At 45.6% G+C, this 27053-nt stretch overlaps 1 protein-coding gene across 3 annotated transcripts in view; it reads left to right on the forward strand.

Annotated features, from left to right (window-relative positions):
* PHF12 (PHD finger protein 12) overlaps positions 1 to 27053 on the forward strand; it is a 149416-nt gene that overhangs the window by 74522 nt on the left and 47841 nt on the right. For all 3 annotated transcript variants that reach the window (XM_030222213.1, XM_030222214.1, XM_030222215.1), the window contains one exon: positions 11625 to 11757. In XM_030222213.1, the coding sequence (XP_030078073.1) occupies positions 11625 to 11757 (133 nt within the window). The remainder of the gene's footprint in view (positions 1 to 11624; positions 11758 to 27053) is intronic.

Here is a 27053-nt window from a genome sequence, read left to right on the forward strand (position 1 = left end):
ACAAGTTAGAGTAATAAATCACCAGGACCGTATGGTATACACGTGGTACTGAAAGAACTCAAACATGAATTTGCTGATCTGCTATTAGTGATCTGTAACTTGTTGTTGTCATCCTTAGTACATGAAGATTGGAGGGTAGCCAATGTAATGCTGTTTTTTTTAAAAGGGTTCCATGGTGATGTGGGAAATTAGACAGGTAAGCCTGACTTTTGTGCCAGTCAAAATAGTGGAAACCATTATAAATAATAAAATTACAGAACACTTAAACATGGTTTAATGGGATAGAGTCAGCATGGGTTCAGCCAATGGAAGTCTTGCCTCACCAATTTGCTTCTTTTCTTTGAAGGCATGAATAAGCATGTGGATAAAGGTGAGCCGTAGTGTATCTAGATTTTCAGAAAGCTTTTGACAAAGTTCCTCATGAGAGACTCCTAAGAAAATTAAAATGTCATGTGATGGGAGGAATTAGGAATTGGTTATTTGACAGAAAACAGGGTGAAATGGCCATTTTTCTCAATGGAGGAGGGTGAATAGTGGAGTGCCGCAGGGATCTGTACTGAGACCGGTGCTATTTTAATATATTTATAAATGATCTGGAAATCAGGCAGTGAGTGAGATGATTTAAATTTGCAGATGACACAAAACTCTTCAAATTTGTTAAAATACATGCAGATTGTGAAAAATTGCAGGAAACCTTAGGTTCTCCGAGGACAAGCAGGCTGCTTGTTCTCACGACTGGGTTGACGTCCACGGCAGCCCCCACCAACCGGAAGAAAACTTCACGGGCGGTCCCGCACGCAGGGCACGCCCACCGCGCATGCGCGGCCGTCTTCCCGCCCGTGCGCGACCGTTCCCGCTCAGTTTTTTTCTATTCCGCGCTGGAGAGACACGTGTTATCGTCTCTCTCTCTCTCTCTCTGTCAGCCCCAGAAACCGGATCGTGGCCTAGCTGCGACTTTTTTCTCCTTCGAATACGCGTTCGCGTGTCTCTTTTTTTGATTTAAAAAAAAAGAAAAAGAACAGTGTCCGTCGTTCTTAGCCGCGAGGGCGCTTCGTTGCGGCCTTGTGGCCGCGCGGTCGTTTTCTTTTTCGGGTGTGCTTTTTCACCGCCACCATCAATGACTTTGACTTCGCCGACGCAATTTTTTCGTCGATGTCCTCGAAGGTTCCAAGCGGATTCAAGAAGTGTGGTCGGTGCGGCCGGCAGATCTCGCAAACCAATACTCACACTTGGTGCCTCCAGTGGCTCGGCCCGGAGCATAATACCAAGACATGCACCTTGTGTGTCGGCTTAAGGAAGCGGACACAGGTGGCGAGGCAAGTTCTTCGGGACCGTCTTTTCGGAACTTGCGCCGGCCATTCGACGGCATCGGTGTCAACGGCCGCATCTTCGGTACCGATGTCGACGAAATCAGCACCGACCCCAGGAGTACAGGTACCGTTGGCCTGCCGGTGACGGCGGGGGTGAGCGGCCAAGCGGGCAGTCGACCCTGGCCACTCCCTCTACCCAGGACCATCAGGGACCGAACCCTGTCGGATCCAATTCCTCGAGGCCGGGGGGGGGGTTCTACCTCCTCTTCATCTCTACCGCCGAGCGCCGATGACGGGCACCGAAAGAAAGCCAAGAAGCACCGTCATCGGTCGCCCACGGCGCACGGAACTGCCAGCTCCGGCACCTCGAGGGAGGACTCGACACCGAGGAAGCAGCAGTGCTGAGAGGAGCGTTCCCCCTCGGTTGAAGAGGTGTCGCTCGCCAGTCCGCGGGTGCTTCGGTACCGTCTCCTGGACCCGAGCAGCTTCCGGCACCGACACCGGCCCCCCTGCCTTTCCCGACAGCGGGCCTGGACGAGTGCCTCCGAGCCATCCTTCCGGGGATCCTGGAAGGGCTGATGCGCCAGGCTCTGCCGGCACCGGGGGTGCTTGCGCCCCCGGCGCCGTTGATGGAGGCGCCGGTGTGCTCTAACCTGATACCGAGGCCTTCGACGCCGCTTGCGGCGCCGGTGTCAACCGCCACGTAGGTGGAGTCCCTATCAATGTCGATGGAGGGAGCTTCATCCCCGCCGGCGCAGGAGTCCACCGTTCGACGCCATCACTGAGGACGGGGTTCCTCGCAGTCGAGACGGGCCCGGTTGAGGTCTGAGCTGCAAGAGCTCATGTCCAACACCGAGGAAGAGGCCTCATGGGGGGAGGAGGAGGACCTCAGATATTTCTCCTCAGAGGAGTCTGTGGGCCTTCCCTCCGACCCCGCTCCTTCACCGGAGAGGAAGCTCTCGCCCCCTGAGAGCCTCTCCTTTGCCTCCTTTGTCAGGGATATGTCTATTTGCATTCCCTTTCCCGTGGTCTCTGTGGATGAGCCGAGGGCTGAGATGCTCGAGGTCCTCGACTATCCATCACCACCTAGAGAGTCTTCCACGGTGCCGTTGCACAATGTCCTCAAAGAGACACTGCTTCGGAACTGGCTGAAGCCGTTATCTAACCCCACCATCCCCAAGAAAGCGGAGTCCCAATACAGGATCCACTCTGACCCAGAGTTGATACGGCCTCAATTGCCTCATGACTCGGCGGTCGTGGACTCTGCTCTCAAGAAAGCACAGAGTTCGAGGGATACCGCCTCGGCGCCCCCTGGGCGGGAGTCTCGCACTCTGGACTCGTTTGGGAGGAAGGCCTACCAATCGTCCATGCTCGTGACCCGCATCCAGTCATACCAGCTCTACACGAGCATTCACAGGCGGAACAATGTGAGGCAACTGGCGGACCTGGTTGACAAGCTCCCCCCGGAGCAGTCCAGGCCTTTTCAGGAGGTGGTCAGGCAGCTGAAGGCGTGCAGAAAGTTCCTGTCCAGGGGTATCTAAGACACCTGTGATGTGGCATCCCGAGCTGCGGCCCAAGGTATAGTGATGCGCAGACTGTCATGGCTGCGTGCCTCTGACCTAGACAACCGCACGCAGCAGCAACTGGCGGACGTCCCTTGCCGGGGGGATAATATTTTCGGTGAGAAGGTCGAGCAGTTGGTGGACCAACTACACCAGCGGGAAACCACTCTCGACAAGCTCTCCCACCGGGCGCCTTCAGCATCCACCTCTGCAGGTGGACGTTTTTCCCGGGCCTGGCAGGCTGCACCCTACGCCTACAGCAAGCGTAGGTACACCCAGCCGGCCTGAAGGCCTCCTCAGGCACAGGGACAGTCCCAGCTGCGCTCGTTCCCGTCAACGGCGTGCGCCTAAGCAGCCCCCTGCACCTCCAAAGCAAAAGCAGGGGACGGGCTTTTGACTGGATCCATGGGAACATAGCCGCCATCAAAATGTCCATACCGAACGACCTGCCAGTCGGAGGGAGGTTGAAAGCTTTTCACCAAAGGTGGCCTCTTATAACCTCTGACCAGTGGGTTCTCCAAATAGTGCGGTGCGGATACACCCTGAATTTGGTCTCCACTCCACCAAATTGCCCACCGGGAGCCCAATCCTTCAGCTCCCATCACAGGCAGGTACTTGCAGAGGAAGTCTCCGCCCTTCTCAGCGCCAATGCGGTCGAGCCCGTGCCACCCGGGCAGGAAGGGCAGGGATTCTATTCCAGGTACTTCCTTGTGGAAAAGAAAACAGGGGGGGATGCGCCCCATCCTAGACCTGAGAGGCCTGAACAAATATCTGGTCAAAGAGAAGTTCAGGATATTTTCCTTGGACACCCTTTTACCAATGATTCAGAAAAATGATTGGCTATGTTCCCTGGATTTAAAGGACGCTTACACTCACATCCCGATACTGCCAGCTCACAGACAGTATCTCAGATTCCGTCTGGGGACACGGCACTTTCAGTATTGTGTGCTGCCCTTTGGGCTCGCCTCTGCACCACGGGTGTTCACGAAGTGTCTCGTGGTGGTTGCGGCGTATCTACGTAAGCTGGGAGTGCATGTGTTCCCGTATCTCGACGATTGGCTGGTCAAGAGCACCTCAGAGGCAGGAGCTCTTCGGTCCATGCAGTGTACTATTCACCTTCTGGAGCTGCTGGGCTTTGTGATAAATTACCCGAAGTCCCATCTTCAGCCAGTCCAATCTCTGGAATTCATAGGGCGCAGAACCTTCTATCCCTTGCCTCTCAGACCAGAGCGTCTCAGCAGGTCACAGCTCGGCAGATGTTGAGACTTCTGGTTCATGTGACTCCCATGGCTCACCTTCACATGAGACCTGCTCAATGGACCCTAGCTTCCCAGTGGTGTCAGGCTACCGGGAATCTAGAGGATGTCATCCGTCTGTCCATCAGTTGCCGCAATTCGCTGCACTGGTGGACCATTCGGACCAATTTGACCCTGGGACGTCCATTCCAAATTCCGCAGCCCACGAAAGTGCTGACGAAGGATGCATCTCGCCTGGGGTGGGGAGCTCATGTCGATGGGCTCCACACCCAGGGACTGTGGCCCCTTCAGGAACAAGATCTTCAGATCAACCTCCTGGAGCTCCGAGCAGTCTGGAACGCACTGAAGGCCTTCAGAGATCGGCTGTCCTACCAAATCATCCAAATTCGGACAGACAATCAGGTTGCAATGTATTACATCAACAAGCAGGGGTGCACCGGATCTTGCCCCCTGTGTAAGGAAGCCGTCAGGATGTGGCGTTGGGCTTGCCAGTTCGGCATGCTTCTCCAAGCCACATACCTGGCAGGCGTAAACAACAGTCTGGCCGACAGACTGAGCAGAGTCATGCAACCGCACGAGTGGTCGCTCCATTCCAGAGTGGTAAGCAAGATCTTCCGAGAGTGGGGCACTCCCTCGGTGGACCTTTTCGCCTCTCAGACCAACCACAAGCTGCCTCTGTTCTGTTCCAGACTACAGGCACACGGGAGGCTGGCATCGGATGCCTTTCTCCTCCATTGGGGGACCGGCCTCCTGTATGCTTATCCTCCCATACCTTTGGTGGGGAAGACCTTACTGAAGCTCAAGCAAGACCACAGCACCATGATTCTGATAGCGCCTTTTTGGCCCTGTCAGATTTGGTTCCCTCTACTTCTGGAGTTGTCCTCCGAAGAACCGTGGAGATTGGAGTGTTTTCCGACTCTCATTTCGCAGAACGACGGAGCGCTTCTGCACCCCAACCTTCAGTCTCTGGCTCTCACGGCCTGGATGTTGAGGGCGTAGACTTTGTTTCGTTGGGTCTGTCTGAGGGTGTCTTCCGCGTCTTGCTTGCCTCTAGAAAGGATTCCACTAAAAAGAGTTACTTTTTTAAGTGGAGGAGGTTTGTCGTTTGGTGTGAGAGCAAGGCCCTAGAACCTCGCTCTTGCCCTGCACAGAACCTGCTTGAATACCTTCTGCACTTATCAGAGTCTGGCCTCAAGACCAACTCAGTAAGGAATCACCTTAGTGCGATTAGTGCTTACCATCATCGTGTACAGGGTAAAGCCATCTCCGGAGAGCCTTTAGTCGTTCGATTCATGAGAGGCTTGCTTTTGTCAAGGCCCCCTGTCAAGCCGCCTGCAGTGTCTTGGGATCTCAACGTCATCCTCACCCAGCTGATGAAACCTCCTTTTGAGCCACTGAATTCCTGCCATCTGAAGTACTTGACCTGGAAGGTCATTTTCTTGGTGGCAGTTACTTCAGCTCGTAGAGTCAGTGAGCTGCAAGCCCTGGTAGCTCATGCTCCTTATACCAAATTTCATCATAACAGAGTAGTACTCCGCACTCACCCTAAGTTCCTGCCAAAGGTGGTGTCAGAGTTCCATCTTAACCAGTCACTTGTCTTGCCAACATTCTTTCTCAGACCACATACCCGCCCTGCTGAACGTCAGTTGCATACATTGGACTGCAAGCGAGCGTTGGCCTTCTATCTGGAGCGGACACAGCCCCACAGACAGTCCGCCCAATTGTTTGTTTCTTTCGACCCCAATAGGAAGGGGGTCGCTGTCGGGAACCGCACCATCTCCAGTTGGCTAGCAGATTGCATTTCCTTCACTTACGCCCGGGCTGGCTCTTGAGGGTCTTGTCACGGCTCATAGTGTTAGAGCCATGGCAGCGTCAGTGGCCCACTTGAAGTCAGCCACTATTGAAGAGATTTGCAAGGCTGCGACGTGGTCATCAGTCCACACATTCACATCACATTACTGCCTCCAGCAGGATACCCGACGCGACAGTCGGTTCGGGCAGTCGGTGCTGCAGAATCTGTTTGGGGTTTGAATCCAACTCCACCCTCCAGGACCCGATTTTGTTCTGTTCGGGCTGCACTCTCAGTTAGTTGTTCTTCATAGGTCAATTTCTGTTATGGCCTCGCCGTTGCGAGTTTCAATTGACCTGGGTTCTAGTTTTGAGTGAGCCTGAGAGCTAGGGATACCCCAGTTGTGAGAACAAGCAGCCTGCTTGTCCTCGGAGAAAGCGAATGATACATACCTGTAGCAAGTGTTCTCCGAGGACAGCAGGCTGATTGTTTTCACCTACCCTCCCTCCTCCCCTTTGGAGTTGCGTTTTGCTCATTCCTTTGCTTGTCATTCAACTGAGCGGGAACGGTCGCGCACGGGCGGGAAGACGGCCGCGCATGCGCGGTGGGCGTGCCCTGCGTGCGGGACCGCCTGCGAAGTTTTCTTCCGGTTGGTGGGGGCTGCCGTGGATGTCAACCCAGTCGTGAGAACAATCAGCCTGCTGTCCTCGGAGAACACCTGCTACAGGTATGTATCATTCGCTAAACTGGAAGACAGGGTATCCAAATGGTGTCATTGTAGATAATACGCTGAAATCTGCCCAGTAATATATATAGTGGAATTAGACGGGGTTCAAAGAAGAGCGACCAAAATGATAAAGGGGACAGAACTCCCATATGAGGATAGGCTAAAGAGGTTAGGGCTCTTCAGCTTGGAAAAGAGATGGCTGAGGAGGGATATGATTGAGGTCTACTCATTCTACACCACTCAGGATTTTGTAAAACTAAATCGATTTTTTACTCTTTCAAAAAATGCAAAGACCAGGGGACACTCAATGAAATTACATGGAAATACTTTTAAAACAAATAGGAGGAAATAGTTTTTCACTGAAAGAATGGTTAAGCTCTGGAAATCTTTGCCGGAGGATGTTGTAACAGCGATTAGCATATCTGGGATTTTAAAAAAAAAGGTTTCAACAAGTTCCTGGAGGAAAAGCTCATAGTTTATTGAGATGGACATGGGAGATGCCATTGCTTGCCCTGGGATTGGTAGTATGGAATGTTGCTACTAATTGGGTTTCTGCCAGATACTTGATCTTGATTTGTCCTTGCCATTTTTAGGGCACAGACCATAGAAGTCTGCCCAGCACCGGCCTTGTTCTCCAGTTACTGAAGCTGAATCTTTCCAGATACGATCAGGCAGACCGTAGAAGTCTACCCAGCACTGGCTTTGCTTCCCAATTACTGGTGTTGCCATCTAATTACTGCCAAGCTTGTTTGGTTCCATGCCTTCTATACAGGATTCCTTTGTATTTATCCCACTCATTTTTTAATTCCATTACTGTTTTATCTCCACCACCTCCCACGAGAGGGCATTCCAGGTATCTACCACACTCTCAGTGAAAAAGTACTTCCTGACATCATTCCTGTGTCAGCCCCCCCTTCAACCTCAATTCATGTCCTCTAGTTCTACCACCTTGCCGTCTTCGATAAAGATTTATTTGTAAATTAATACTTTTCAAGTATTTGAACATCTGTATCGAATCACCCTGTCTGTCCTTTCCTCCAGGGTATGCATGGTCAGGTCTTCAAGTCTGTCCTCATACATCTTGCGATGCAAGCCCCATACAATTGTCATCACTTTTCTCTGAACCACTTCAAGTATTTTTATGTCCTTAGCAAGATACGACCTCCACAACTGAACACAATACTCCAAAATAGGGCCTCACCAGCACCTTGTACAGGGGCATCAACACCTGGAAGTGCACCTGTCTCTGTGCACAACAGCTTTGATGCTGTTCCATTTGTGACCTCGGACTGGTCTCGTCGTCATCATCTGTGACTTTTCCTCTTTGTTTGGGGGATCTGTTCTAGCTGGGGAGCGCGCCTATAGTGTTCTGTAGTGCACAGCTCAGCCCTTTCTGTGCGGAATGTCGCCATCTTCTCTATAGGGTTCTGCTTTGCTCTGAGTCTGGGCCTCAGCTCTAACATGGCAGGATCCTCCCTGTCTTACGTATGAGTTCTCCAGTGTGCCTTCATGCTTGAACTGGCTCCATCTCTTCATGGTCAGTGTGATTCCAGCTCGGCATGAGTGCAGATCCCTTGTTTGTGCCTTGGAGTCAAGGGTGACTCTCAGTACATTCCTACCATTGTTGCCTGTGGTGGTATCCACATTTCCATTTTTAGCGCTGTTTCCTCCATTCTTCAGAAGGGAAATCATCCTTGGAGTTTCCATCTGCTGCTTTATATCTAGGTCACACTGGACCTTTCTGGTACCTTCAGGCTGGTACCAGTGAATATCTGGGTGGTCTCCCTTCCTGCTACTGGTGGGCCAAATTGGGGCAATGCAGCCATAGCTTGCTGGAGCCAGGTCCCTATTGCTTGATCATATGTCCCATGGGCGTGTCTTCTCTTCATTCTCTTCTATGATAAATATTTTCCAGACCTTGTCCAGTTGATGATTTCGGCTAGGTCTAAGGTATCCTTCAGGGTGTCAGTTCTTTGCACAGCTGTGTCTGGTTCCCACTCTATTTGCTGACCAAGGAACATACAGTCCTTTGTGGCAAAGTTCAGTTTTGTTCTCTCTATCTCCACCTGCAGGTAGGTGGTCTTAACCCACAGGTCTCTGGATTTGTCTGCAGTGACTAAAGGAAAGAATTATCAGGTAAGGCATAATTTTTCCTTATGTGGATCTCATGACAAAAAGGAGCAGTGACAAAGCTCCACAATTCTTCAGTTGGAAGAAGGAATCGGTTTCTGTTGACCTAGATGCACTTCTGCAGCACCTAGATTTGCACTTCTGCAGCGTTGGACATTGCAGCATCTTCTCTATATTTTTCTGCCTCTTCCACTGCTAGGCTGGGTTCTTTAGAGAATCGCCTCACATCTGGACCAGTCATCCTAATTGCTTTATGTTGGCCTAGAAGACCTTAGTTTTGGACCTCATTTGTCTTCAGATTGATCAACCATTTTGCGTACCACAGAAAATGGGCCTCCCTATTCAGGGGCTGATGATAATGGAGGATCTCTCAACCTTTTGTCTTATGGCCTTGCTCTTGAGAGGTTGCGCCTTAGAAGGACAAGGTATTCATGTGATTGCCACTTACCCCAAGCTAGCAAGTGTTCACATCAAAAGCATGCACAAGAGTGTGGCGGACCTTTGAGTCATGGTGTGCTAGTGTAGGGATTTTCTCCCTTTTTGGCCTCTCTAGCCACATCCTAGGCTTTCTACAAGAAGTTCTCTGAAGTCTGGCCCTGGGTTTCTTAAAGGTTCAAGGGTCTGCTTTAGCTTGTTTTAGAGGCCAGGTTGAAAGATCATTAATAGCAACTCATCGGATGTGATCTGGTTTTCTTAAGGGAGTCTCCTGCATTCATCATCCTACCAGTTATGTTTTTCCTGAGTGGAGCCTAAATTTAGTGCTGTGGGGCTTAATTCTTTCACTTTTTGAACCTTTAAAGAAAGCAACCTTGAAAGATCTGACTCTTAAACAGTCTTCTTGCTGTCAGTTTTCTTCAGTGTGCAGGATTTTGGAATTGCAGGCCTTATGCTGCAGGGGGATCCCTCTCTATTAAGATGGTACCTTCATTTCTGTCTAAAAATGATTTTTTTTCCTTTCGTATCAATTACTTTCTTGTGCTTCCTTACTTTTCCAGAGAAAAGTATAGTCAGGAGTTTGTGCATTTTTTAGATGTACACTGCATTCTCATCAGCTACCTTGAGGTGACAGATAAATTCAGAAAGTCTGATAGACTGTTCTTTATGGTGGTACTAAAAAGGATGAAGCAACATCCAAAGTGACCATTGCATGTTGGATTAAAGACATTATTGCTTCGGAGTATCTACCCCCAGTATCGAGGCTTATTCGACTAGTCTCAATCTCATCACTTGAGATCTGTAAAGCTACATAATCATCCCCACTGCATGCTTTCTTTTTAATAAGCACTACAGAATTAATCAGAGCTCAAGGGAAGAAACAGTTTTTGGTGCATGGGTTCATCGAGCTGTCCCGACCCTTCAGGATTGCTTTGCTACATCCCATAGGTCCTGGCTTGATCTGGTATGGATGCTAAGAAAAGAGCAATTCTTATCTGACCATTTTCTTTCCTTTAGTCCTGCCAGACCAGCCCAGAACCCATCCAGGGTATTAATTCCTTAGCTTTTAGCATATTATTTAGATTGTAAGCTCTTTTGAGCAGGGACTGTCTCTTTGTATCAGGTGTTCAGTTCTGCGTGCGTCTGGTAGCCCTATACAAATGCTAATAATAATAATATCTGATATATATGTTCTGCAAGGAATTTTTCTTCCCTTGTTTGAGTTCTGGTTTTCTAAGTAAACAGTTTGATACTGTTATTTCTGTGCATTTTTTCATCCACTGATATATCTCCTCTTCACCATTGTTTTGTCATTTGAAATACTGAACACTTGAGGCTTCACAGTGCCCTTACATAGTAACCTAGTAGATGATGGCAGATAGACTTGTATGGTCCATCCATTCTGCCCATCAAGAACTCATTACATATGCTAAGTGATACATCATATGTATACCTGATCTTGTTGTCCTTGCCGTATTCAGGGCATAAACCGTAGAAGTCTGCTCAGCAGTGTCCTTGTAAAGTTTCTGAAGTTAATGTTGAAGCCTCTGAAAAGCTACACTCCAGTCCATCCAAATCTATTCAGCCACAGTCGGGGCACAAACTGTACAAGTCTGCCCAGCACTGAGCTTGTTCTCCACGTTCTGAAGCTGAATCTCTCCAGCCACAATCAGGGCACAGACTGTATAAGTCTGCCCAGCACTGGCTTTGCTTCCAAATTACCGGTGTTGCCACCCAGTCTCCGCTAAAAACTTGCAAGTCTTTAGTCTGTCTCCATCTGCTGGTCATTGAACACAATCCACAAGTCCTGGAGTGGTCTTGTAGGACTAAAGGAAATAAAATTATCAGGTAAGACATACTTTGCCCTTATCAGTACCTTAATTACATTAGTAACAAAGGACCATCATCCTAGTTGAGAGTAGGGTGGCTCTGAAGGAAGCTCCATGATAAGGTGGGTCAGTTTCTCAAACTGTGGGTAATAAGTGGATAGCACATGCTCAGAAAGGCCTTTTTGGGCTTTTCTGAGCTCTTAGAGTATTTATCTGTACACAGCACTGTCAGATGTCATCAGTGTGTAGCTGACTCATGCTTCTTGCCCATGGACTAGTGTGCTGCTCTCTGCTTTCTGTCATCAGGAAGGAAGTTGGATAAGGGGGAAGACTGCACTGTGGTTGTGCTCTGCAGTCAAGTTGCAATTGGTGGTGCTGCTGTGGAGGTACCAGGCACTTGGGTAGCCTTAGATCTGAAGACTGACAGCTTGCTAGGAAAAAGTGCACTGCCAGCATAACTTTTTAAAGCCATCTCGAATGTTTGCTGAAGGATGGGAGATACAAAACTAACTAACTATATATTCTGAGATATGAGGAACACTTTCCTCTAGTGTTAATTTTTAAAATGTTGGGTTTGTTCTTCCAGGAGCTGCCGAGTAGCCCCTCTTGTACAATGTGATTACTGTCCACTTCTGTTCCATATGGACTGCTTGGAACCACCTCTTACTGCCATGCCTGCTGGTCGCTGGATGTGCCCCAACCACATGGAGCATGTTGTGGTAAGGATCATTTAAGAGATGGACAGACTAGCCCACAGAAGCTTGTAATTTGACCCCTAGCAGTGATTTGGGTCTTTGGTAGCTTTGAGTGGAAATGATGCAGCAGCTGCTTTCCACTGCCTTTCCCAAGCTGCCCTGGGGAAGCAACAATACCAGTTGATGCCATGACACTGCAAGGAAACTTCCCCTCTCTCTTCTTCAGGTTTGTCAGCGCAGGACACCACCCGATGTTGCCCTTGGGTCAAAAGATTTGCTCACTCCTCATCTGGTACCAAGTTTCTTGTTGCCCTGGGCCTTGATTTAAAGTGTATAGGAACATAAATGACATACTGGTACAGACCAAAGGTCCATCAAGCCCTCATTCTGTTAAGTGTATAATTCAGGTCACACAAGCCACAGGATCTGAAAAAAATAGATCTATTCATTACTTACACTAGGCATAAAACAGTGACTTTTACAAGTCTGACTAATGATTTGATCCTCCAGGAACTTCTCATCTCTTTTTAACTCCAGCTGACATCTTCTAGCCACACATTCCACAGGTTAGTTGTGTGAGGAAAAATTGCTTCCTCTAATTATTTTTTTAAATGTTACCTATGATCTTTATAGTGTCTCCTAATCAAGTACTATTAGAATAAACAACTGGTCCATTTTTATCCGCTGGAGAGAAACCAAGGAGTAGGGACGTATGTTTGTGTAGTTGCCATTTTTATCTGCTCCACCCCAACCCAATCATGATTTTGTAGACCACTTAGTTCTTCTCATCGTTCTGTTCTCCAAGCTGAAGAGCCTTAACATTTTAGTCTCTTTCCATTGGGAGCTGTTCAATACTCGTATCATTTTTGTTCCCTTCTCTGAACCTTTTATGAGGTGACCAGATCTGCACACAACAAAATTGGTAATATGAGTGATTTCAGATACCAAACACAAAAGAATTAAAATATTGCTACAATATCCTTAGAGAAGAGTGATAGACTAGACAAATCAATAGCAAAATTAATGGGATGTGAAAGTCCTCAGTGTTCAAAACACCATTAATACATCTTAGGGGTAAATACAGAACTGTAATAATCAGTCATGTTCCATATTTTAAATATTTTGAACAAAACTGAGCAGAGATAAAGACCACAAAGTGGACACTTAACTCCACCACAAAAGAGCAATCTCTTATTGCTCTGGTCAAAGAAAATAGCTTCCAAAAAGACTTGTCCAATAAACATCAAATATCAGTTGTTTAGTTTATTGAACTATTATCTGTATTAACTTAAGTGGTAAGTATCATTTCTTCATACTGAAATGTCCCTCATCCCACCAAGGATTCCTTGTTTTGCTTCAGGAGACGAAAACCTTCAAACATTAAGACAAGCTAGTTCAAGCTGGCTGCCTCCTTAATGTAAGACGCTGAGAATTAAACTCACTGCTCACACTGGTGTAAAACCTGTCAATATTCTCCCTGCAAATCATTCCAGGAATATGATCACTTACTATTCATTTTCAACTGATCAAAAGTATGACGCTTATGAATACAGTGCCAAACCATTAGTTCCACCATTATTATTTTTTTTTCATGTGAAATGCAACGTATACCCAGGTTGTTTCATTGGCTTCTTTGGCCATACATCTGACTTAAACAATATATCCTTTAAATTCTACCATACAAATCTTAGAAGCAAAATAAGCATGAACTTCATCCAATATCTGAATTTTGTGCACATTATTCTGACTTATTAGTATATTTAAGAGTACAGACGACCATATCTTTTACCACTTTCACTTTATCCTGTAGCAGGCAGTCTGTCATTTGATATAATGCTTGTTCGTGCTCTTTTAACCAGCAGTTTAGGGTAGGTCTGTATTTTCAACTTCTCTGCTAATGTTTCAGAAGAGTGGTGATATTCAAAACTTGAATGACAAAACTTAGACCAATTCCTTATATCTTGATTAACTGTACAAAGAACTCGCCTTTGTCTAGCTACCCATGTATTTGTCCCAACTAACTCTGTACCACACATATTGTCCCCATGTATATATCTGGATTTGTTCCCTCAGCTATATGGTAAGCTGTATTGTAGAAAAGCATTAGTATCGTACCAGCCTTATTTGAATGTTCTAATCGTGTGCTTATTAGATATCCCATCACTGTTATGCTTGCAACATAGTAACATAGTAGATGATGGCAGAAAAAGACCTGCACGGTCCATCCAGTCTGCCCAACAAGATAACTCATATGTGCTACTTTTTGTGTATACCCTACTTTGATTTGTACCTGTGCTCTTCAGGGCACAGACCGTATAAGTTTGCCCAGCACTATCCCCGCCTCCCAACCACCAGCCCCGCCTCCCAACCACCGGCTCTGACACAGACCGTATAAGTCTGCCCAGCACTATCCCTGCCTCCCACCACTGGCTCTGGCACAGACCGTATAAGTCTGCCCAGCACTATCCCCGCCTCCCAACCACCAGCCCCGCCTCCCACCACCGGCTCTGGCACAGACCGTATAAGTCTGCCCAGCACTATCCCTGCCTCCCAACCACCAGTCCCGCTTCCCACCACCGGCTCTGGCACAGACCGTATAAGTCTGCCAGCACTATGCCCGCCTCCCAACCACCAGCCCCGCCTCCCGATCTTGACTAAGCTCCTGAGGATCCATTCCTTCTGCACAGGATTCCTTTATGCTTATCCCACGCATGTTTGAATTTCGTTACCGTTTTCATTTCCACCACCTCCCGCTTGAGAGCATTCCAAGCATCCACTACTCTCCGTGAAAGAATACTTCCTAACATTTTTCTTGAGTCTGCCCCCCTTCAATCTCATTTCATGTCCTCTTGTTCTACCACCCCATCTCCGGAAACGGTTCGTTTGCAGATTAATACCTTTCAAATATTTGAACGTCTGTATCGTATCACCCCTGTTTCTCCTTTCCTCCAGAGTATACATGTTTAGTTCAGCAAGTCTCTCATACGTCTTGTAACGCGAATCCCATACCATTCTCGTAGCTTTTCTTTGCACCGCTTCAATTCTTTTTACATCCTTAACAAGATAAGGCCTCCAAAACTGAACACAATACTCCAGGTGGGGCCTCACCAACGACTTATACAGGGGCATCAACACCCCCTTTCTTCTGCTGGTCACACCTCTCTCTATACAGCCTAACAGCCTTCTAGCTACGGCCACCGCCTTGTCACATTGTTTTGTCGCCTTCAAATCCTCAGATACTATCACCCCAAGATCCCTCTCTCCGTCCGTACCTATCAGACTCTCCCTGCCTAACATCATGTGTCTGTTGTTTGAATTTCAGTGCTGTTGAATGTGCATATTTTTGATCCTGTTTCATGGTAGTCTTATTAGGTTTCAATTTGCTGTTTTCAAGTTTTCCTCTTCCATTGTATGTTTATACTTGCACATTTTTTTTTACTATTGTTATGCTGTCAACAACAAGTTTGATGTTAAACTGTAGCTACTGTACACTGCCTTGAGTGAATCTATCCATAAAGGTGGTTAATAAATCCCAATAAATAAGTAAATCCTAAACAATGAAGGAACTGTTGGCAAGACGGCCTTTTAAAAGCTTGGGATGTATGCTGTGAAAGTGCAAAAATGGATTTTTTTTTTGTCAGTTTAGAACAGATTGGCATCAGCAGGTAACCTTGTTGTAATTAAAGTTGTACATCAAGAAAAGTAATAGTTTGAACATGATATTGCCTATCAAACCTTTGGTAGGGTAACCTTCATTTAGGTATTCTAAAAATTGTAACAGACTTGGTTCAGTGCTCCTCTGAATAAAAAAAAATCAGAGCATGACTAAAAAACTAAACTCCATCTTTCTTCAAAATCAGACATATAAAAGTTTGCCATAGCTGGGGTAAAAAGTCCACATCACAACAACTGATTGTTGAATATAAATTATTTCAGATACCCCAATATTAAATGGGGTAAATAATGTCAGGACATGTTAAGGAGAGAGTTTTCTAAATGAAATAAATGCTTCATGAAACTGCTGGTTCAACAACCACAAGAGGAGCAGCAATTTTAGACCTAGTCCTTGGGGGAGGAGGTGGAGGATTTGGCATGAGGTCATAGCATGAACAAATTGTTTTTTAAATCTTCTTTTATTAATGAATGTTCAGTGTAGTACAAAAAGGAATATGTCGTTCAACTATAACCAGTTCCATCACTAACACTCCAGGAACATTCAACCACGATAGTATAACAACCCAATGTAGATAGTCATTGAACATCCAGATCTTAATACAAAGCCTCATTCCACCCCCTACCATACTCTCCCCCAGTTTCCTTTTTTTTTTCCTTACTTTGTCATATACAGCATTATATACAAGCAAAATAACCTTCCTTTCACAGGAATAATGGTTAACAATTGTATGCCCTTGTCTTGATTTATGTAGTCCAAACTGATCCTCTAAAGTTGTTATTAAGAAGTCTTAACTTCTAACAGTTGGTCTCTCCAGGCCAAATCTTATGGTATATGATCCTGCTATATTTCCAAGTTGCCATTTGTGAGATTAAACAATAATAGTCCACTTTCTTCAAAACCAGTCTCCAGAGGTGGCGTGGTCACCTGCTTTCAGTTTTCGGCTAGAGTAATCTTAGTTGCTGCAAATGTCACCAGCATGTACGTTTCTTTGGGGATATCCATTGGTTTGTAATGTAATAAACAACAATATAGCATGAACAAATTTGACTTGTTTTTCCTATTTAGTGACGAACCCCAGTAACTCTCCAGCAATGGCATTCTTCATAAATTATCAAAAATAAATCTTGAATCCACTACAGCAACTCCAATACATTGGAGCCCTAATAGATACCCTGCCAGGAAAATATTTCTTCCAGGATCAGAATATAGACCAATAGGAGATCACCAGGAGTCTTCCTCAATAGAATAAGGTCTTAGTTTTCTCCTTCATCATGGTGTTAGCCATATGGCAGCCACAGGTGATGTAACTCTGTATGCAGTGAGATCAGTTGATTTAGGGTTTTCCATTGCAGCCACCTTCACAACAAAAGATGTTAATTGGATGAATCAAATCTAGGATGGGAACTCTTTGTACTACTCAATCTTCTTTAGCTAAAAACAATTTTTAGTGCTCTGAACATTCTCAGAAAGAGAATCTAAAGAGACAATCAGATGGTAATGTTTTTAAAGAAAGAAATGAGGCTCTGGATCTTTATCTTCTACAAGAAGGTGCTAAGGATCTGGATTTGGACAATCTCTTAATGGATACTAGCTTTAGCACCATACTTGCCGAGAGTGCAGAATGTCACTGCAGACATTTGGTAGTTCTGGAACCTCACGAGTGGTCTTTGAACCAGGAGATAATTGTCTCCCAGTAATGAGGAATCCCATCAATAAATCTTTGTCAGAAGACAGCAAGAAACCTCCTCTACCTTGCTTCAGAAGACCTAACCAGTATGGGCTGGTGTTGGATGCTTTTCATCTTACACTGTGGGGCAGGGTTCCTTTGCACATACGCTGCTAAAATGCAGGGCTTTACAAAGCATAAAGACAATAAGGCACTTGTAACCCCCATAGTCTGTCCTGACTTCATCACATCTAGTTTCCTCAGATTCATCTAGCAACATTTCTTTTACTTTTGATTCACGATTAACTTGCGCATCCAGTTGCTAACATTAATAGACTTGATGTTGAATTCCTTTTGGTACAACATACATTTGTAAAAGTTCAAAAAATGGAGGAAAATACCTCAGATGTCTGTGGTCGTGATAGTTCTTTGCTTTGCTGATTGAGGCAGGCACACTGAGAGTGCAAGCGATCATGTTTGAGCACGCTGAAATCCCCTGACAAAGCCTTGGGTGAAATAGATGCTGTTGGGACACCTAGTTGGGGAAAAAAGTGCTTTCTCATGAATTCGATTGACTATAATAGCAAAGAATGAATAAGAACTGTTTGATATATCGTATGAAAAGTTTGCACATTGCATTTTTTCACGTTTTGGAGGTTTTTGGTCAATGATTAGTCTCTAGTGGTAAAATCGCAAAGCAAGGAATCATGACCACAGGCTTCTGAGGTCTTTTCCATTTTTTGCTCTTTTATAAATTTCTTAGTTTACCATCCACGTGTTTGTGTTGGACATATTACTATTACTACTACTTAACATTTCTAGAGCGCTACTAGGGTTACGCAGCGCTGTACAAATTAACAAATAAGGACAGTCCCTGCTCAGAAGAGCTTACAATCTAAAGGACGAAATGTCAAGTTGGGGTAGTTAAGATTTCCTGAGAAGAGGTGTAGTGATTAGGTGCCGAAGGCGACATTGAGGAGGTGGGCTTTGAGCAATGATTTGAAGATGGGTAGGGATGGTTTCGGTGGTTGGGTCCATCTTTTTTGTTTGATTGGAATGCCTTTTGGTAGCCCCTCTCCGACTTTCTCAAGAAAGGAAGCATATTCTAATAGTTTATATGAAGTAATCGGCTATAAATTCATATAACTTCAGAAAGAAAGATCTATATGGTGAATTATTTGAAGGCAGTTGGCTCTGTACCTGCATTCTACAGACTCTGCTTCAATATTCCACCTATCATCTGGTCTAGCCCCTTCTCAGAAAAGGTGCATCTCAATATAGTTTGCCCAGCTCATGAAAACACCTGTTTGAATCTATAGAATTAATATAACTGAAATACCAGACCTGGAAAATGTTTTGTTTAGTAACAGTGGAGGAGTGGCCTAGTGGTTAGGGTGGTGGACTTTGGTCCTGGGGAACTGAGGAACTGAGTTTGATTCCCACTTCAGGCACAGGCAGCTCTTTGTGACTCTGGGCAAGTCACTTAACCCTCCATTGCCCCCTGTAAGCCGCAATGAGCCTGCCATGAGTGGGAAAGCGCGGGGTACAAATGTAACAAAAAAAAACAAAACAGTAACCTCATTGAGATGCACCTTTTCTGAGCAGGGGCTAGACCAGATGATAGGTGGAATATTGAAGCAGAGTCTGTAGAATGCAGGTACAGAGCCAACTGCCTTCAAATAATTCACCATATAGATCTTTCTATCTGAAGTTATATGAATTTATAGCCGATTACTTCATATAAACTATTAGAATATGCTTCCTTTCTTGAGAAAGTCGGAGAGGGGCTACCAAAAGGCATTCCAATAAAAAAAGAGGGACCCTTCCACCGAAACCCAATATGTCCAACACAAGCACGTGGATGGTTAAAATAAGTTTTAAGCACTCATCTGCAGTTCTACAGTAGGGCAATCTATTAAATTCATCCTAAGTTTTACCAAAGGTGGTATTAGCTTTTACATCAATCAATCCATAGTTCTTCCCACATTCTGCCCAGGCATCATAAGCACAAAGATGAATGGGCCCTGTGCACACTGGACTGTTGAGAATCCTGGCTTACTATATGAAAACACTGCTGCATCACCAGTCCTTTCAATTCTTTATATCCTTTGATCCCAGTAGAAGGTTGTTTTAAATAATACAGATCATATCAAACTGCTAGCAGACTGCATATCACATTGCAGGAGCCTAGCAGAGCTGCAGCTTGCAACACAGTCATTAGAGTTGCCTATTTATGCTTGCTCCATTGAAGAAATGTGTAGATCTGCAACATGATCATTCAGTCACACTTAGACCATACATATCAGATACCATGTTTTTGGGTAAGCAGTTCTATAAGATTTCAGTCGCTAGGAATATTTTTGGAGTAATCGTCTATCAGGGTTTCCTGAGAAATTGGGAACTAATATAAAAAGTAGAGCTGTACATCGATTACAATTTTTAATCACACGATTAATCGCATAGTGCCCCCTCACTTTTCCTCCTGTACAGTTACAATCTATAGACAGCTGGTATAAATTCTCAAAACTGACATTTCTAAACTAAAAATAATTTATCTTTGTCTGGTGATTGTGTTTTTCTGATCATCTTGCTCCCTGTCACTGCTGGGAGCACAGAGAAGCAGAATCATAGTTCTGTGCTCTGATCTCTGTTTCCACAGACTCCTGTCTGTTCACTACTTTTTTTTCTCCTCCTTCACTTCTTGCCCTATTATCCATCATTCACACTCCAGGAGCATAGCCAGACACCCAATTTTGGGTGGGCCTGGGCCCAAGATGGGTGGGCAGAAGATCTCCACCTTGTCCCACAAGTGATTTGGTCTCTCCCTCTCTCGTCTGCATGCCATATGGTCTCAAACATCCCCCCTCTCCCGCATACCTTTTAAATAGCAGATTTTCACCGGCAGCAAGCATCAACTAATACACACTGCTCATGTTGGCCCTCTGATGCAACTTCCTGGGAATACATCAGAGGGAAGGCTGTGGGGCCAGTGTGAGCAGTATATATCAGTCACTGCTCACTGCTGGTGAAGATCTGCTATTTACAAGGTATCTCATCCATTCATGGACACCATCTCCTCCCTTTTCTTTTCCCTTCACCTCCTCACATACATAAGTATTGCCACACTGGGACAGACCAAAGGTCCATCAAGCCCAGTATCCTGTTTCCAACAGTGACCAATCCAGGTCACAAATAACTGGCAAGATCCCAGAAATGCTCTATACATTTTATGATGCTTATCCCATAAGAACATAATTTTCCTTAGCCCCTACTGCAGATGAATCCAGAAACTAGTGTGTTGTATCCTTCTACCAGCAGGTGGATATAGAGAAACTAAACTGAAGGGATGGAGTCATACCAGAAGGTCAGCCCCTATGTCAGTTAGTATATATCTCCATCAGGTGATGGACGGATCTTCACCAGCTCCTGGGTTAGGAGGGCTTTGGGGTTCTCCTGGGCTTATAGCCAGTTGAGACTGGGGGATTTTTGGTCACTCAGCCACCTTTAGGGGCATACTTGCTTAGCAGGTCCCTGCCTCAACCCAGAAAATCCCCTTCTCCAAGTACTTGTAGGCTTTGGTGGCTGCTCCGACATCTTCCTCACAAAATAAAAGTCTCAGAGTTCATCCGATACAGCGCTGTTTTTAGCCAATGCAGTATGGGGTTTCCATTTCCTGAGTGCGGTATCAGCGAGCTTACTGGATCGGTGGGTCTGTTGCTGGGAGGTTCCATGGCTGTGCAGCACTGCTGGTGAGTGCTCTTTACTTTCTTTGCCTGGTTTTCCCTCTAGCGTGTGTTCCTGTGTTGCTTATGGCAGCGGAAACAGTGAAGAGATGTTCTCGTTGTGGAAAGCATAGAAATGCAGTGGAAATCTGCACACAGGATGTTCGGAAGTTTTGGTGGAGGACAGTGGATCCCCTTTCTCTGGCATGGCGGTTTCACGCACAGGGATTGCTGACAGGTGCCATTTTGAATTTTCCTGCGTTGGCAAATTAGGCCTCGCTGCAGCTTGCACCTCAGCCTTAGCCCGGATTACTGTATAATTGGTACGATTTATATCCCATTTAAACATGACCTAACAGAAATTACTAAAGGAATAAACGACAGCTTCCATATAAGGAACACATGGGCGGATGCTTTTAAATTAAAACTCAATGCTGAGAAAACACAATGTCTCATTCTTTCATCACAGCACAATAAGTACAAACCCACCAAATTAAACATCCCTAGCTTTACTCTCCCCGTCTCAGAAACTTTGAAAATTTTAGGAGTTACAATTGATCGCAACCTCACAGAGAACCATGCAAAAATCACAACAAAGAAAATGTTCCATTCCATGTGGAAACTTAAAAGAATTAAGCCTTTCTTCCCAAGAGAAGCATTCTGCAGACTGGTGCAATCATTGGTGTTAGGCCAGCTAGACTACTGCAATGCCATCTATGCTGGGTGCAAAGAACAAATTATTAAAAAAAAAAAAAAAAAACTTCAAACTGCACAGAACACGGCAGCCAGACTCATATTTGGCAAAATGAAATATGAAAGTGCTAGTCCCTTACGAGAAAAACTACACTGGCTCCCTTTAAAAGAACATATTGCTTTTAAGGTTTGTACCCTGGTTCATAAGATAATACACGGTGAGGCTCCAGGATATATGTCAGACCTTATTGACCTACCAACCAGAAATTCTATCAGCTCATCACGAACATTCCTGAACCTCCACTACCCAAACTGTAACGGACTGAAATATAAATTAACATATGCACGCAAATTTGGAATGAACTACCAAAATCCATAAAAGTAACACACGACATAGTGACCTTCCGTAAACTATTGAAAACTTATTTAAGAAAGTATACAATAACTCATCATAAATTCAAATTAACATAACGCAATTACACAGCATGTATTCTCTATATCTCAACTGTCTTGCTAATTATCTTGATTTCCAGTTTAAGGATCCTAATTGTTCAAGTTTTACTTTTTTGTCATGATTGTAATTTAACCTATTACCTTTAGCTCTTATCATAAGACGAACTTTCCTCTTGTAACCTAACCTAATCTGCCCCTTTACCCCAACTATGTATTTCTCCTATCCGGATCTGGTAAACACACTTACGGAATTATGTAAGCCACATTAAGCCTGCAGATAGGTGGGAAAATGTGGGATACAAATGTTATGAATAAATAAAGATGGGGAGGGTCCATCACTGCTTCTGGGAAGGATCAGGTGGTCCTGGCAGGCCCAGCTGCGTCGGGTGAGAGGTTTTTTTCCCCACAATTTCATTCTTCTCCATCAGGCATACTTATTGAAGTGGGCACTTCCTCCCTCTCAGCCTGCTGTAGGGCTTTGGGTCCCAGGGAGTTCCCAGGGGGGATTTGGGGTAAAGTTTGATGCTGGTCTCACAGGATTGGTCTCAAGCACAGATGCATGGACTCTGGGTCTGAGAAGAGGGTCTGTAGGACCCCTATCTCTCGCCCCTTCACTGGAAGTATGTTCGGGGGGGGGGGGGGGCACATTGAGATCCTCGGGCATGGAGGATTTGGAGGAAGGTGAGATCCTTTTAGTGGAGCTGGATGATTTCATGGTACAGATTTTTCATAAGGAAGAGTTGTCCTCCCCTATTTCCAACACCTTGGAAGTCCTGCATATTGAAGATCCCGAGGTTCAGGCTGCTGCGGTGGTAAATGTGAGGATGGCTAGCACTAGAAGCTGGCCAGGGGATTTTCCTGTGCATGAGGCCATCCAGGAGCTCATCATAACGCAGTAGGCTGATCCAGATGTGACTTAAGGTAGCCAAAGCCATGTCTCGCTTGTACCTGGTGGCAGGCAGCCATGCAGAAAAGTTTGCCTTATCTAGGGTAGATGTACTGGTTAGAGCGGTCAACAGGAAGACCACCCTTCCGGCGACTTCGTGCAGGTTGCTCTGGCTGAGCACTGGGCTGCATATATGGCATCCAAACAGCGTCTTACCAAGTTGCCTTTTCTCAGCAAACTTCTGTTTAGTGAGGACTTGGAGAAGAATATGGATTTGGGGGATTCCAAATCACACCGGTTTCCAGAGGATAAGCCCAGGGTGACTGCTTGGACCAACTCCTCAAGGCCTCGGTTTTGGGAGGGTCGCCACTGTCGTCTGGGTTGGGTATCTTCATCCTTCCAGCGTTCCTGGTTCCGACAGCAGTCTTCCTTTAGTAGTGATAGTAGAGCAGGCTTGGCAGCCCGACAGGGAACATCTGGTCACACTCAAAAAAAATTTGTGCAGTATAACCAGTGTCAGTAACAAAGTAAACTAATACAAGACCACAAAATGACACTGCAAGAGGTGGCTCAATGGCTTTTTACATCTTTAGCAAGATACGGCCTCCAAAACTGAACACAATACTAAAAGTGGGGCCTCACCAACGACTTTTACAGGGGCATCAACACCTTTCTTCTGCTGGTTATGCCCCTCTCTACACAGCCTAGCATCCTTCTGGCCACGGCTGTCGCCTTGTCGCATTGTTTTTTCACCTTCAGATTCTCCGCAATACCCCAAGGTCTCTCTCCTGAGTCGAGCTTACTAATCTCTCCCCTCCTATCCGGTATCTCTCTCTTTTGGGTTTCTGCACCCCAAGTGCATCATTCTGCACTTCTTGGCATTAAATTTTAACTATGCAAATACTGGGGTAACAACGTCCTGGTTTCAGTGTTATATTATGATATATACTACTAGAAACCGTTTTCTTTTTTTCCTTATTTTTAAAAATTTTTTTTTGACTGCTGTGATTCAAGTGACCCTAAACACCCATAGGTGTTAATAAGTGCTCAGTAAAACACATATTGCTACAGCTGGTCAACTGATAGGCAATATGTAACTCCCGACATCATAGCACTTTTGCCCTCCCTCTCTCCTAATATGATGAATGTCTTGTATATCAATACACCAAACATATGGCAATCTGTGTAATAAGTACTTAGCTTAGGGCTTGATTCTTCTTGTCCTCAGGGTACTACATATCCTTCCTCAGAAGATCACCGGAGCTCAGTGGGTGGAATAACGTGTTTGTGATGAAAGTGAAGTCTTACTGACTTAATAGTCCATTGTTGTTCAGCTGTTCGTTTTCTCTAATCTTCTTGTTCTCAACACAAATGTGTTTCGCGATTTATTGTGTCATCAGGAGAGCTTAATAACACGGAAGCTTTGCTCCCGTCCTCTAATCGTAGTCTGAAAGGCAGAATGCAAGTCTCTCCCACTGCCGACCATGTTTAGGGTCACTTGAATCACAGCAGTCAAGAAAAAATTTTTAAAATAAGGAAAAAAGAAGAAAACGGTTTCTACTACTACTACTACTACTTAACATTTCTAGAGCGCTACTAGGGTTACGCAGCGCTGTACAATTTAACAAAGAGAGACAGTCCCTGCTCAAAGAGCTTACAATCTAATAGACAAGTGAACGGTCGGTCCGATCGGGGCAGTCAAATTGGGGCAGTCTGGATTCACTGAACGGTAAGGGTTAGGTGCCGAACGCAGCATTGAAGAGGTGGGCTTTAAGCAAAGACTTGAAGATGGGCAGGGAGGGGGCTTGGCGTAAGGGTTCAGGAAGGTTGTTCCAAGCATAGGGTGAGGCGAGGCAGAATGAGCGGAGCCTGGAGTTGGCGGTGGTGGAGAAGGGTACTAATTTTTAAAAAATTTTTAAAATAAGGAAAAAAGAAGAAAACGGTTTTCTAGTAGTATATATCGTTAAATTTTAACTGCCAGACCCTCGACCATTCTTCTAACGTTTGGAGATCCCTTCTCATCGTTTCTACTCCCTCCAGGGTATCCACTCTGTTATTTTCATGTCATCCGCAAAAAGGCACACCTTTCCTTCCAACCCTTCAGCAATATCTCCCACAAATATATTAAACAGAATAGGCCCCAGCACCGACCCCTGAGGAACTCCACTGCTCACCTTCCTTTCCTCCGAGCGGATTCCATTTACCACCACCCTCTGCCACCTGTCTGTCAACCAGTTTCTTATCCAGTTCACCACTTTCGGTGCTAAGTTCAACTCTTTCAGCTTATTCACGAGTCTTCTGTGGAGGACCGTATCAAAGGCTTTGCTGAAGTCCAAGTAGATTATATCTAGCGCATGTCCCTCATCCAGTTCTTTGGTCACCTAGTCAAAATAGTCAAGATTCGTTTGGCAGGATTTTCCTTTGGTAAAGCCATGTTGCCTCGTGTTTTGTAACCCGTCGGTTTCTAGAAAGTTAACTATCCTTTCTTTCAGCAGCGACTCCATTATTTTTCCTACCACCAACGTGAGACTTACCAGTCTGTATTTTCCCGCTTCTTCCCTGTCTCCACTTTTGTGAAGAGGGACCACATCCGCTCTTCTCCAATCTCGCGGAACCTCTACCGTCTCTAAAGATCTATTTAATCTTTAAGAGGTCCTGCCAGGACCACTCTGAGCTCCTTCAGTATCCTGGGATGTATCCCATCCAGCCCCATAGCTTTGTTCACCTTCAGATTCTCCAGCTGTATATAAACTCTTTCTTCCGTAAACGGCGCAGTATCCACTCCATTCCTAGACGTTCCCTCAGCAGCCAACTGCTGCACTTCAGGATTTTCCTCCGTGAACACCGAAGAGAAATAATTGTTTAGCACGTTCGTTATCTTCATCACTCTCCACATAGCCATTCTCATTATCTTTCAGTCTTGCAATTCCATTCCTATCTCTTCTCCTTTCTCCAATATATCTGAAAAAGGTCTTGTCACCTCTCTTTACATCTTTAGCCATTTTTTTCTTCCGCTCGCGCTTTCGCTAGCCGTATTTCCTTCTTCGCTTCTTTCAGTTTAATCCAATAATCTTTTCCATGATCCTCTCGTTGCGTTCTTTTGTATTTCTTGAACAAAGCCTCTTTTGCTCTTATTTTTTCAGCTACTTGTTTGGAGAACCATATATGCTTCCTGCTTCTCTTGTTTTTGTTTACTTTCCTCACAAAAAGATCGTCGTAGATCATTTACAAGCTTGCAGCAACATGGTAATCACTATCTGAACGTTGGGGAGGGGAGAGGAAAGACTACGCAAACCAGAGGAATTCTATAAGTGGCTTGAGTCTTGGTGTAAAGAAGATTTTAGATACATAGGAGAATGGGGTAATATGTGGAAAAAACAGGCTGTACTGTAATGATGGGCTATGGGAAAAAGGATCCTTGGGGAGAAATTCAGACAGTATGTTTCTAGACATTTAAACTAGAGGGTGGGAGTGACAAAAGGAAACGGGATTTCGGAAAGTCACCCCCAGAATAAACATGATGGCAGATGGAAAGGTCATCAAACATATAAACGGCAAGTGACCGACTCACCTGCAGATGCGCAGTAGAGACTTCCCTCTCTGTCCCGCCCTCGCGTCAAGACGTGATGACGTCAGAGGGCGGAACAGAGAGGGAAACGGAGTCGGAGTCACTGTCGGGCGCTGCCACCTGCAAACGAAGATCGCGCGCACCAACCTCCACCCCACCCCCGCCGCTGCTCCTGCCCTCCTCCGTATCAGGCCCCCTGCACTAACCTGATAGTGCCTCTCACCTCCGTGTAGAAGCGCTGCAGGCAGCAGCAGAGCAATCTGCTGCTGCCTGCAGCGCTTTCACACGGAGGTGAGAGGCGCTGTTAGGTCAGTGCAGGGGGGAGGGAGTGGCGGCGAGGAGGGTAGCTGGAAATCTCGCCCGTTTTTACGGGCTTAATGGCTAGTGTAAATATAAAAAACCACCCAAACTCACTAAGCACATGGAAAGTCATGTGCACAAATGCTCGTAGTCTAAGTAAAAAGGTTCAAGACTTGCAAGCCCTGATGTTTGAAGAAAACTTGGATATTGTTGCTATTATGGAGACATGGTTCAACGATTCTCATGAATGGGATGTGACCGTACCAGGCTATAATCTTTTTAGGAAGGATAGAGAGGGCCAAAGAGGTGGAGGAGTGGCTCTGTATGTGAGAGAGAATATCAGAGCGGCTGAAATG

The sequence above is a fragment of the Microcaecilia unicolor genome, chromosome 13 (assembly GCF_901765095.1).
Source record: "Microcaecilia unicolor chromosome 13, aMicUni1.1, whole genome shotgun sequence".
NCBI lineage: Eukaryota > Metazoa > Chordata > Amphibia > Gymnophiona > Siphonopidae > Microcaecilia > Microcaecilia unicolor.